Raw genomic sequence first — 13,358 nt, 5'->3', positions numbered from 1 at the left:
ACATGGCCTCACAACATGTGTTGCATACAAGCACCTCACCAGGTTGGAATGATTTTGAGTCTGAAAGATGTGGATTTGTGTCAGAGAATAACAAATGTGGAATAAATAGGGAAAGGAAATAAAATAAACCTTCCTAGAGGTCGGAAAGTGTAAAATACTGGAAGTGTGTGTATTACCACAAGCCCATAGATCTACAGCTTTTCCATAGGGATCTTTCCGTAACACTTCTGGAGAGAGGTAGCCTGGTGTTCCCGCAAATCCTGAGGTAGAAAGACAAAAGAAATGAAATATATTTGGTAAACAGTTCGGACGCTGAATGGAAAAAGCAGAACTCTTGTCTACATGTACAGTATAGGGGATGATGAGAGTTGTTGTACATGTAGAGCGCTATAATACATCTCATCTGGTCTATTACAAGAGCATATAATCTCACTCATTTATAATTGTGGCATTTAGCTACTCAACAAGGCGCTCAAGTTGTCAGTATCGGGCCGGTCTGTTTCTCCGGTCTAAGGTGTAAACACATGCCGATGGGAACAGCCAGTGCTCCGGCTCAATTTTCCGACATGTTAAAAGTAGTCACTTTCTACTTTAAACAGATAATTGCTTGGAAGATAGTGACATGTACATCTGTTGCCTTCAGACGTTGTTTTCACCCTTAGATCTACGCAGTGTGAGCTCTAAGCTTCGCAAAATGAATAAAGCTAAAAAATAGTCATTTTATTCACCATTGCGTCTTCCTTCACCATGGAACTATTATATTAATAATTCAAGGTAATGAAAAGAAGCTTTCAATTTTCTTCAGCAGAAATCTCTTTTATCTAATCTGCCCCTTGTTATCCACCTATTAAAGGGGTTTGGCTATGAAAAGCTGAAGACTGTGTTATATAACTTTGTATATACTATAGTAGGAGTACTTAATGGTAATATTCCAGAATTCTACTTTCCCAAAATGCACTGTGGGTGTATCCTCACACTGAGCTGTATGTACTCAACTGCTCCAAAGCCTTCCGCTCTGCTCTGAGTGAAAGCTGTAGCAGACTTCACGCTGAATACTGGAGAAGTTACTTAAGTGGAATAGGCTGTGGAACACTTTATCACTATAAACAGGCAGTTCCCGGGTTACTTACAAGATAGGTTCAGTAGGTTTGTTCTTACGTTGAATTTGTATGTAAGTTGGAACTGTATATTTTATAGTTGTAACCCCCAGCCAAATTCTTTTTGGTCTCTGTGAATTTTAAAAATGTTGGATTCACATAATAACCAGGATTAACAATAAAGCTTAATTGCTGACACCTGTGATAACTGTTATATCTGTTTATTATAAAGTACTGTAAATTACTAACATCCAGAGGTCTGTTTGTAACTAGGAGCCGTCTGTAAGTCAGGTATTCTTAAGTAGGGGACTGCCTGTACTTATATAGTTATAAACACTTATATAACTAATTGTATATAATTGCAGAATTATGAAGAGACCCTTGAGCTGAGAAATAACATTATACAAAATAACCTTTATAATTAGGAATTGATTGCTCATTTGCAGGAAAAAAAAAAGCTGGTGGACCCTAGTAAATGGTCCTCTCTGCTGGGCCCAGCTCATTCCACCCGGCTTTGTGCTCGTAATTACTAGTCATTTGCATCAGGGGCAGGATAATAGTTCCATTAAAAATACAGCACTTTTCATAAAAGACAAGCCCTCAAACATCTACAGAAAATGGAAGAATTAACTTGTATATAGAAGTTAATACGTAGAAGTGCTAAAAACTGAAATTGGATGCAAATAGAAGGGGTTAAGGTTCTGTTCACTAAATGCATAAAAGTGGTATCCCCCCTCCCTCACCGACAACAGTCAAATGAAGTCAGACATAGGCCATTATGATTACTGTAAACTGCTATTTGGTTATGCACAATCCCTCTGTGTGGGGGATCTGACATAAGGGGCTTTCAAGAATAAGGAGCCCTTACTGATTTCTACAATGTCCACTAGCAATGGCTAGTATTGCAGGTCAGCTCCATTGAAGAGAATGTGGCTGTGCTTTAGTACCACACACAACTTGTAGACAGATGGGGGGCTATTTTAGGAAAAGTACCAATTTAAGCATCCAAAATCATAAAATATTTTTAATGGGATAAACACGCAAAATGCTACCAACAGATTTAATAATTTTTCCCAATTCAGAAAGAAAAACAATTGCTGTATTATAAAAGGGAACCTGTCACATCTGAAACCCCCCACCAACCCCAAATATTACCTTATAGACAACTATTCAACTATGCTTTTGGTGTTTTTATAGACTGTATGTTCTGGAGCATTTCTACAAAAATTACTAGGGTTGGGAAGTAGGAGTTCTCCTTATGCAGACTCTGCCAATTATTGCCGCCTTGTAGGCATGTGGAGATTTATAACCGTTGGCGCTCCACTAGGGGATTCTGGGAAAATATACAAACAAGTTTTCCAGAATGGGATAAGGAAAGCCACACCTCTTTTAGCTACCTTGTAAGGCAACTCCCCTGACGTCAAGCATGACCTTCAAGAAGCCTAATAACATGATGAGGAACTGAAACCAAACCAGTATATCTATTCCAGAAGGAACAGATTCCCAGCTGTAGATTGTTCGATGTGGTTGCAGCTCCCAACACTGTACTGTAGAGACACATCGAAACAGCGCTGTCTACCACTGGGAATTTGCTCCTTCAGGAATATATATACTGGTTTGGTTTTAATCATGTCATTAGGCTTCCTGAAAGTCATGCTTGATGTCAAGGGAGCTGCCTTACAAGGTAGCTAAGAGGCGTGCGTGGTTTCCTCATTCCATCCTGGAAAACTTATTTGCATTTTTACAAAAATGACTTTTACTCCTGTCCTGTCTCTAGTGAGAGGCTGGGGAGCTCAGCCATTCAGTCAAGGTACTCCGCCAGTCTTTGTCCTCCTCGGCATGATCCTTGCACAGGAGCAGCGCATATGTGAGTGAGAGTTTAGCCCTGGTCCTGCAGGTATCCTGCTCTCCTGGACAGCCTTAAGATGGACAATACATGCGACATTCTCAGTAGTCACAATGTGCAGCGAGGATACTGCATGCGCAGCAGGTCTACGAAGCCAGTCAGTGCTAGTTGGGTATGACCGGGACCAGTGCCAAACTCACAGGCCGAGGAGGACAGTGACATCTGAGAAGGGGGCAGGGTTGGGAGTCTAAACATCAGGGAAAAGCCGGGGTAGCTTCACTGCATGGTTGAGCTCCCCCACCTCACCCACCATCGATCCCAGTATAGACATGGCATGAATAAAAGTCGTTTCTGTGGAAATGCTTTGGCACATACACCTAAGGCACACTTGAATATTAGTTTTAGTCAACTAGACATGCTAGACATGAGCACAAAGGTGGGGTCTAAGCTCTGAGGAGTGAGTAACACAGACAAGGAACATGTTGTTTTTTGAAATGCATCCAAACCAAAGTCCAGCCCCAGGGACTACCCCAGGATTTTGTCAGAGTGTAAGGTAAGTTATAACACACAATTATATTGTAATGTAAATGCTTAGAAAAGGCAGAAAGGCAGATTTGCACTGCAGGCGTCATGGGCTTCTGCAACCTGTCTTTAGTGAAAATGAGGTCCCTGGTGACACCATTTCTTCTCTTCTGACCAGAGAACTATAAAGATTCAGCTATTTATAAATCTGGCCTTGGCCGTATAATTTTTTATCAGAATAATAATTTCAATTTGTTACATAAATGACACAACAAATTGTAATGATGCAGACAATTTTTATAAACGCTCCATCAATTACTGACAATCCATGACCAGGACGTTCAGTGCGCCGCGGTAAATGACCTGTCAGCATGCCGGATTTCATACATGTCAAAATTATCACTGATCAAACCATTCCAAAAAAGATTCACATCTTATGACGTATAATTATTGTCTTAAGTTATTGTTCTACTATAAACATATGAACCTTTTAGAATTAGAAAATTATGAATTAATAATCATTTTCTTATTTCTAATCCCCCACTTTACATCTTTCCCATTTGTAATCTCGAGCTGGTGAGTGGAGACCTAGCTGCTGGGACTCACTCTCCCCCCTCCCCTCTTCATAGACCTCTGTGTAATCTGACACCTCTGTGAGCCATTGTCCATCTTGCTAGCAAATTAAAATTCAGAACAGATTTTGGAATTAAAGGCAGATTAGGAGTAGTGATGGGAAATCTGGCCTCTTCTTAGTGAGTTTGATCACTTGATCACTGAACAGGCCAGGCAGTCACCCCACACCACTTCACTTTAACCCGATTTTATCGGGTTAGAGGGGCGTGGAGAGTCGATTAGGGGCAGAGCTAAGTGAGCCATCAGCTCACTGAAGGGAGCAGACTCCCGTCGTTCATGCGAAAGAGCCGTCTCTACATGCAAATGACCTAAGGAGGGAAGAAGGAGAGGGAGGGAAGGGAAGAAACACTTCACTCTGATATATTGAAAAGCTTCTTGTATTGTAAAATTGATTTATACAAAGTTTGCTGAAAAGTTACTCTCTTTTTAACTTGGAGTTTAGTTTAAACAGTAAACATGTTTTCATAGGGAATCAGGGATTTTTTAAGCAGAGTGCCAATATCTCAGCAAAGTCATAGGAGTAATCATCATTACCCTCAGAATCCTCTGAATGGCTGCTGAGTTCAGAGCCGATCAGAGCAGAGCTGATTGACAGCTGCTTTGCAGTATCTGAGCACGGTGGCTCAGTGGTTAGCACTACAGCCTTGCGGCGCTGGGGTCCTGGGTCCAAGTCCCATCCAGGTCAACATCTGCGAAGAGTTTGTATGTTCTCTCCGTGTTTGCGTGGGTTTCCTCCGGTTCCCTCCCACAATCCAATATATACTGGCAGGTTGATTAGATTGTGAGCCCCATTGGGGACAGGGACTGATTTGGCAAGTTCTGCGCAGCGCTGTGTAATCTGTGTGCGCTATATAAATAAATGAATTATTATTATATTATCCCTGGAAAGTTGAGAGGTTTCAATCTAGAGCTCCGTCTTAGACTCAGCTGCTAAAAGCGGCATCCAGGGGCTTGATAAATTCATAAGCCACACCATCCCCCTCCCCCGGCAACCACCCTGCCGTCACCCCCCCCCCCTCCTAAAAGCCACACCATCCCCCTTGTAGCTAAACTGTCCTCACCCTCCCCATAAGCCACACCGCCCCCCCCCCCATAGACACACTACCCCCTACCCAGTAGCCACAATGCCCTCACCCCCCCCCCCATAAACCACATCGTCCCCACCATAGCCACACTATCCCCCTGCCTTCTGCCTTCCTGCCCCCCCCCCTCTTGAACCCCTGGGCCCCTGGACTTGCTCGGGTAAGCCGGTGCTGGCGCCGGGCCTGCATGAGGTCTTGCCTCAATGCCATGTAGGTTCCCCGATACTCATATCTCTGCATTTATATGAAACCCTGACAATTACTTTCATGCACTTGAACTCCCAACATAATTTTATAGGTTCTGCTCCACTATTAATGCTGCAGTTGGATCTTTTCTCCAGCACCCAATGTTCCTGAGTAATTAATGCAGTTTTTGGAGCCCAATATGCTAATAAGGCTCGGTACTGTAAGGTGGGTGGTCCTGAGCTGGTACTGCCCTAATACTATAAAGTATTAACATATTGGGTGATAAAACTAATGACATTGATTTCTTGGGTAGAGTACAGAGTACCGTAAAAATCGTAAAAAAAATAATCTGTGGAGAAATCGTTCTCCCATTGAAATAAACATTCAATTTAAGGAATATGGGGAATACCACTCGGAAAATAGAGCATTTCGGTCAAAATTTCATAAATTTGTTGGTCGGAATTTTAGATTTTTTTATTTTGAGAGGGAAATATGGTCACATGAAGGTGGTGAAAGGTCCTCTTTAAAAGAGTCATCCAATAAATGGAGGTTTTCCGGGTCCACCGCGAGGACTCTCAATCATTAGGTATGTGCATTAACATTTTCACTTTTCAAATACATTGAATATTTTGCATCTTTCTTCTTACCATCTTAAATGGGAACAAATAACAGAAATATCCATCATGATGAACCAGGGACACTTACACATAGCTCCAGGCACCATGAGTGTGGTAATCTTCTTATATTTGTTATCCAGGGCCTCCTTCCTTCTAAAATCTTTTTTTATAAATTATGCTAATGAACCAGAAGGGCTCGGGGGGAGGGGGGGGCTTCCAGTGTTCCTTCATGCTGTTGCTTCACAGGCTATTATACTGCGCAGGAGCACTTGAAATTACAGCAGGCAGAAGGAGGAGGAAGTGCTAAGGGAGAAGCCGAGAGCGGGAATGGTAATGCCGCCCCACCTCCAAAGAACTTCTAGCTCATTAGGTGGTTGATTTTAGAAGGACGGGGGTCATGGATGACAAATATAAGAAGATTACCACAGGCCTGGTGCCTGGATCTATGAGTAATATCCCTGGTTTATCACAATGGATTTTGATGGAAGTTTTTCTTTAAGAAGTTCATGTCCAAAGAAAACTTTTCTGGTACTTACCAAACCACGCCTGCTGTTCACCTTCCACCTCTATAGCCAACCCAAAGTCAGCCAATTTCACAGCCGCTCCCTTTAGCTTAGAAGCCAGTAGCAGGTTTTCTGGCTATGGAAATGAAATGAGAAAATGTCTATATAACATATACATATACAATACAGCATAGAACCACAAACCTGCTCTGATTTAAAAAGTGAGATTCTAATTTTTACAATGCCACCATTCCCAGCAATTATAGAACCAAAAACAGTCTCCAGTCCCTTATAGTGACTCTTCTCAGCTCATTTGCATATAACTTTAGAGGGGATTTTTATAGGTAAATCAGCAAGTCTTCACATAAAATAGAGCATGCCAAAATCGATATTTCATACCCTACCTGAAGGTGCTGCTAGTATAGTAGTGTTAAAATTGGTATGGCAGTATATGGGGATTTTACTACTCATACATTACAATGTGCTGATAGCAGCACATTCGAGGTGGAAAACAGCACATTCGAGGTGAAAACACCCGCGATCGGTGCTAGCACCGATCGCGGGTGTTACCGGTAAGCCTTTGCTGCAATATGCAGCAAAGACTTACCGGCTATGGAGAGGGCTCGGCCCGGGACCCGTCGGGAAGGGGTTAAAAGGGTTTGTCCACTTTTAGCAAATAATTGATATTGTTTGTGTAATCAAAAGTTATAACATTTTCCAATATACTTTCTGTATTAATTCCTTGTGGTTTGCCATATTTCTGTTATTCAACAGAAAGTTCCGATGTTTACTTCCTGTGGATAAAAAGCAGTCCATGGTCATTGTGCACGGCTCGTTATATCCCTGGTCATGTGATGTCACACAGGTGCACGGCTCGTTATATCCCTGGTCATGTGATGTCACACAGGTTCATGTCTTGTTATATCCCAACAATTCACACATATCCCTATATTTCACACAGGAGTATAGCTCATTATATCCCTGGTCATGTGATGTCACACAGGTGCACGGCTCATTATATCCCTGGTCATGTGATGTCACACAGGTGCACGGCTCATTATATCCCTGGTCATGTGATGTCACACAGGTGCACGGCTCATTATATCCCTGGTCATGTAATGTCACATTGGTGCACGGCTCATTAAATCCCTGGTTATGTGATGTCATACAGTTGCATGGCTCATTATATTGCTGGTCATGTGATGTCACACAGGTGCATGGCTCATTATATCCAAGAGACTAATCAAAGATGTGTGTTGTAATGAGCTTTACACCTGTGTGACATCACATGACCAGGAATATAACGAGCCGTGCACCTGCGTGCCATCACATGACCAGGGAAATAACGAGCCGTGCACCTGTTTGACATCACATGAGCAGGAATATAACAAGCTGTGCACCTGTGTAACATCTCATGACCAGGGATAGACCGAGCTGTGCACCTGTGTGCCATTACATGACCAGGAATATAACGAGCTGTGCACCTGTGTGACATCACATGACCAGGGATATATAACGAGCCGAGCACCTGTGTGCCATCACATGACCAGGGATATATAACGAGCTGTGCACCTGTGTGACATCACATGACCAGGGATATATAACGAGCTGTGCACCTGTGTGCCATCACATGACCAGGGGCCAGTTTTTATCCACAGGAAGTACACAATAAAGCTTCCTGTTGAATGAAAGCAAGCAGAGATCTAGAATACCATGAGGAATCAATACAGGAAGTACATTGGAAAATTGTATAACTTATTATTATACATACAAAGTCAATTATTTGCTCAAAGTGGACAGCCCCTTCAGTAATCATATTTTTCTGAAACTGAAAAAAAACGAATCATGCGATAATTTCATGCGCTGCTGATTCTCCGCTTCTTTATTATCTTCACATATTCCACAGCAGAACCTTTCAGCATTCAGTCAGTAACAAGAGACTCTATGAGACATCTGAAGAGATAGTCAGATACTTCAATATGCTTGAAAGCCAAGGGTCACCGCGAAAAACGCATTAAAATATAAATCAAAGCGCCTGAGACCCCGAGAGCGCCGGAGGCTGGAAGATGACTGCACAATGAGAGATAACTGACTGGGTAAATAGAAAATTAGCTCTACCAAGGGGAACTCGGATTTTATCACTTGCAGAAATGTCACCACTTAAAGGACAGTAGACAAATAAAATCTGCAATACAAGATTTCCATGTTTCGAAATAATATTTTTTACTAGCGTCCTTGAACTCTGGGAGCAGAGGAGATGTATGAGAAGAGGCTGGCGGGCAATGACGTTAACAGAACTGATGTGAGATCTAGAGTTTTCTTCCAATCATAGTTCATGATGAGCGATCAGCGGACTCGATATTTCCGTTTTCCTTACCCAGAATCCTGGGAGGTGCATGAACGGCTTATTAGCCAACTTTTTAGGTATATAGTCTCTGTAAGGAGAAGGAATCCCTTCCTATTCTACGTCTATGGCCTCTCTCTTAACCATACAAGATTCTTATATTGTGCTGATGAGATTCAATGACATGGCAACAGTGCTGTCAACAGAGAATAGATCCCTTACTGACCTAAGTCTAATGCCCAGTAGTGATGGGAATTCCGGCTCTTCTTAGTGAGCTGGCTCATTAGGCTCCGCTCACTAAGAAGAGCCGATTCTTCTGGCTCCTGAACGGCTCCATATTAAATATATAATAGGAAGCTGCAGGCCAGTAAGTCCCACCACACAACTCCATTTTTAACTCAATTTTATCGGGTTAAAGAGGGTGTGGTGAGCCGTTTATGGGCGGGTTTAGTGAGCCATCCGAGCCGGCTCATGTCGTTCACATGAATCAGCCATCTCTTTGTTCCCAGGCTTTATAAGAGGTAGATGTGCCAGCGTTGTGTTACCTATAGAGTATTGTCTGGCAATCTCTATGGATAACGTTAGGGTCCGCATTTAGAGACAATGGGGCATATTTATCCGGGCCTATGCACCCTGTCAGCCCTGAAATATTTGCAAATGCTAACTTATTGCTAGCACTTGTGATTATTTAGCCCTCTCTGCCACTTTCGCGGCAGTGGGGCGTGAAGGGGGACAGGCGGCCGGGAGTGGGCCGGCGCGGGGCGTTACTGTCCGCGCGCTTGCGCACTTGGGACAGTCGGTGACTTTTCGCATTTGATAAGTCGCCGGCCTCGTAGATTTGTACGCCAGGCCCTGCCTGATACATCAAGAGGCTAAAGCCTCACGCAGTGGGGCTATCATACGTAGTAGCACGAGCGCTGGCGTATGATAAATATCCCCCAATATATTAAAAGTCCTCGCAAGGAAGCGGCACAACAATTATGCTTCCAGTAGCGGCAGAATACATGAGCATGAAAGCCACTTCTTTTGTGAGTAGAAAGGTGTTATTTTCTTAGTCTCCTTCACGCGCGGCAATTCAGACTTGTAATAATGACAGTATTAATATGGCGCGACTTATTCATCAAGTTTCTGAGGTAAAACTTTTCTAGTTGCCCATGGAAACCAATCAGAGCTCAGGTTTAATTTTATAAACAGCTGTGGGAAAATTTAAGCTGAGCTCTGATTGGTTGACATGAGACTTATGATACATCTCCCCCAACTGTGTATATCCTATGGGTACTTCATGTTACATAGAAGCGCATGTCCGCTCCTGTCCTGTAGTTATGTATACAGCCCTTAAATAGTGCATGGTGTACAGACCTGGTGGAGAACCTATGGCAGACATGATATTTTAAAGGAGTTCAACCTTAAAAATAAATTAAATATCTGGCTGCGAAAAAAGCAAAAAAACACCTTATATTGTTAAGGTAAACCTAGCTGATCAAATCCTGTCATTTCTACTTGTCTTATTTTCCTAAAATGTACTGTAATAGAAACAATGAAATCAAAATGGCGCCGAGATCTTAGACCGCACCTCAAAGTTTTGAAGCTAAGGAATGCGGACCTGAAGTCAATGTGCGACAGCAGGGAAGTTCTCCAATCAAGAGACTTCATAAGCTGGGAACTCTTCTGCTTCTTTCCCATTTTTCTATATAGTTTTGTGAAACCAAATAAAGCTTGTGCAGTGCTGATTTTTGCCCTGGGTAACAGCATTAGCAAATCTTGCATAAGCAATTTGCATTCTTTGCATGATTATTGATTAGAAACACAGCCAACGCACACTAAAAGAGGATAACTTAAATCCTACCCTAACAATACTTACCTTCCTCGTCGCTCCCGTTGTCCCGCGCTGGCACCCGTCACCTGCGTAACTCTGTTTACAGAGGCAGGAGCTGCCCTCCGACTACTTCCGCTCGCCTGGTACAGCATTAGATTGAATGCTACATCAGATAGTCGGCGGTGGACAGGTGGGCGTGCCTGTCTCTGTAAACTAACATTGCCACGGCGCTAACGGGCAGCAGCGCGGGACAACAGCAGTGGTCGAGAAGGTAATTATATGTTTTTTGTTTGTTTTTACAGCCACCCCAGCCGAATATATAGTTTTTTAAAGGCTGGACAATCCCTTTAAAGTGACACATGCTGGTACTGCAGAAGGAGCTATGAGGTGCGGACATGACTGGATTATCATTGGAGCACTAGGGCCATGAAATTCTTTCCCTAATTTTTTCAAGTTTGGTGTCTTCAAGAAGCAGATATCATTGATACCTGTGGCAGAGCAGGGAGCTAACCTATAGTCCCCCGCTCTTTTACACTAATATGAACTGGAGAGCGGGCACCTTGATGTCACGTCATTGTGTCTCCTGTGTTAGACTGAGTTCAGGAAGATTGCTTGTTCTAAACCATTCATCTCTGACCAATAGTAGAATTAGTTTAATTAAAGGGGTTTTCTACAGAATAGGAACCTCTGTAACGAGACCCCCACATGTATCGAGAGAAAGGGGTCCGATGGTATCCGATGTACCATGGCCATCCCATAGAGATTAACGGGGCAGTCCAACCATCCGCAACAGGCTGCGGTCACCTCGGGGAGCAACAAGGAGTCAGACTGGGGTAGATCGGACCCTTTCGGACCTCTGTTCTCGTGATCGCATCACTTAGAGTCCGCACCGATCAGCAAATTAGGCCCTATACTGTGGATAGGGCCTAACTTGGTTTGTTGATATAAGGGTACCTTTAAGGATATTGATATATACATAGTCTTACCTTTAGATCTCTGTGTACCACCCCCATCTGGTGACAGTGCAGTACTGCTTCTAGGATCTGCTGGATGCAGTGGCTGATCATAAGAGAAAAACACAAGGAAATAGCTGAAGAAAGCAAATTAGGTCAATTTAACAACTACTGAGTACACATCATTGTCATGGAAGCAAAACTACAGGGGGTGCTGAGGGTTCTGATATTATTGGGCCTACGGATGTCTAGTAATAGTAGGAGTGGTAGTAGATGGGCCACAGACAAGTTTTACGCTAGGCCAAAGAGCAGGGCACTTGTGCAAAGGCAAGGGCCGGGGCCCAGAGCTGCTGGGGGGCCCACATTGTGCTGTATATAAGGAATCCATGGAGGTGAGGGGGGCTGTATCTAATGAATCCATGGGGGTGAAGGGGCTTTAGATAAAATAACCATGAGGGGGCTGTTTGGGATGATAAAGTAGCTGATAAAGTAGTTGATAAATGATAAAGTAGGGAATATTTTAGTAAACAGGAAACTGTTTTAGTTTCTGAATTTTTAATGCTACCATGTGAATTTACTGCAAAGGAGCCCACTGAGGCTCTGTCACCCAGGGGCCTTCTGAAACCAAGGAGCTTCATGTCACTTCTCTGAAAAAACAGGTTTAATGCCATCACAGAACTGGTGGGCACCAGAGTATGTTCTTTGGGTTCCTCAGCAATGTCACTCTTACTGATCACTAGATCAGTAGTAGTGGGTCCCATTGTATATGGTCCTCCTGCGTTCATTGAACTAAGAAAGTGAGTTTCTCCCTTACAAGAGTAATAACTTCTAATCTAGGTATCTAATCCGGTTTCCAAATTTGAGGATTAATTCACTAAAAATTAGGTCATCTCATACTCTGGGGCAGGGTCGGCAACAGTACTGGGCATACCTGGGCATGTGCCGGGGCCCAGAGCTGCTGGGGGGGCCCACATAAGGCTGTACATAAGGAATCCATGGGATTGAAAGGGGCAGTATCTAATGAATCCATAGGTATGAGGGGGCTTATATAAAATAACCATGAGGGGGCTGTTTGGGATTATAAACTAAGGATTATTTTAGGGAACAGGAAACTGTTTTAGTATCTAAATTTTTAATGCCACAATGTGAGCTCACTGCAAAGGGGCCCACTGAGGCTCTGTCGCCCAGGGACCTACTGAAACCTGGAGCCGACCCTGCTCTGGGGATACAGGGCTACTTCTGGGCTGAAAGCCAAAGGGTCCAACTAAAGAAATCAAAAATCTTTCCTTATGATATGGGGATGTGGAACATACTAACCTGGCATCTGCTTCACTGTAATATTCTCTAGCAACGATATCCTCAAATAGCTCCCCACCAGTGACCCTGCAAAAAAGATGGCACGCATGAGCCCTATATGTTAATGCCATAAAATATAAAATTAAAACATATGTCAAAAATTCCTCTATGTTTTGATCCTACAGTAGCTCAACATAAATGGAAATAAGACACAGATAACTTGTTATATGTACCCACAATGTTCCCAGTGAAAGCAGTAATTCATCCTGCAAAAAACAAGCCCTTCCACTACTCAATGTGAACATAAAAGGGGTTTTCTAATGTAAAAGTGTATCATAAAGTATTTTGCCTCATTGTTATATATATATATATATATATATATATATATATATTATATTATATACAGGCAGTCCCCTACTTAAGGAAACCCGACTTACAGACAACCCATAGTTACAGACAGACC

General features: G+C 42.9%; 1 protein-coding gene across 3 annotated transcripts in view; it reads right to left on the bottom strand.

Annotated features, from left to right (window-relative positions):
• The window catches only part of CAMK2A (calcium/calmodulin dependent protein kinase II alpha), a 145,379-nt gene that overhangs the window by 47,586 nt on the left and 84,435 nt on the right, over positions 1-13,358 (bottom strand). For all 3 annotated transcript variants that reach the window (XM_072145595.1, XM_072145593.1, XM_072145594.1), the window contains exons 5-8: positions 12,917-12,982; positions 11,633-11,705; positions 6,520-6,622; positions 177-260 (exon numbers count right to left, since the gene is read on the bottom strand). In XM_072145595.1, coding sequence (XP_072001696.1) covers positions 177-260; positions 6,520-6,622; positions 11,633-11,705; positions 12,917-12,982 — 326 coding nt within the window. The remainder of the gene's footprint in view (positions 1-176; positions 261-6,519; positions 6,623-11,632; positions 11,706-12,916; positions 12,983-13,358) is intronic.

Source organism: Engystomops pustulosus, chromosome 4 (genome assembly GCF_040894005.1).
Source record: "Engystomops pustulosus chromosome 4, aEngPut4.maternal, whole genome shotgun sequence".
In the NCBI taxonomy this organism is placed as follows: Eukaryota; Metazoa; Chordata; class Amphibia; order Anura; family Leptodactylidae; genus Engystomops; species Engystomops pustulosus.
This window is presented reverse-complemented; position numbering and strand designations above follow the sequence as displayed.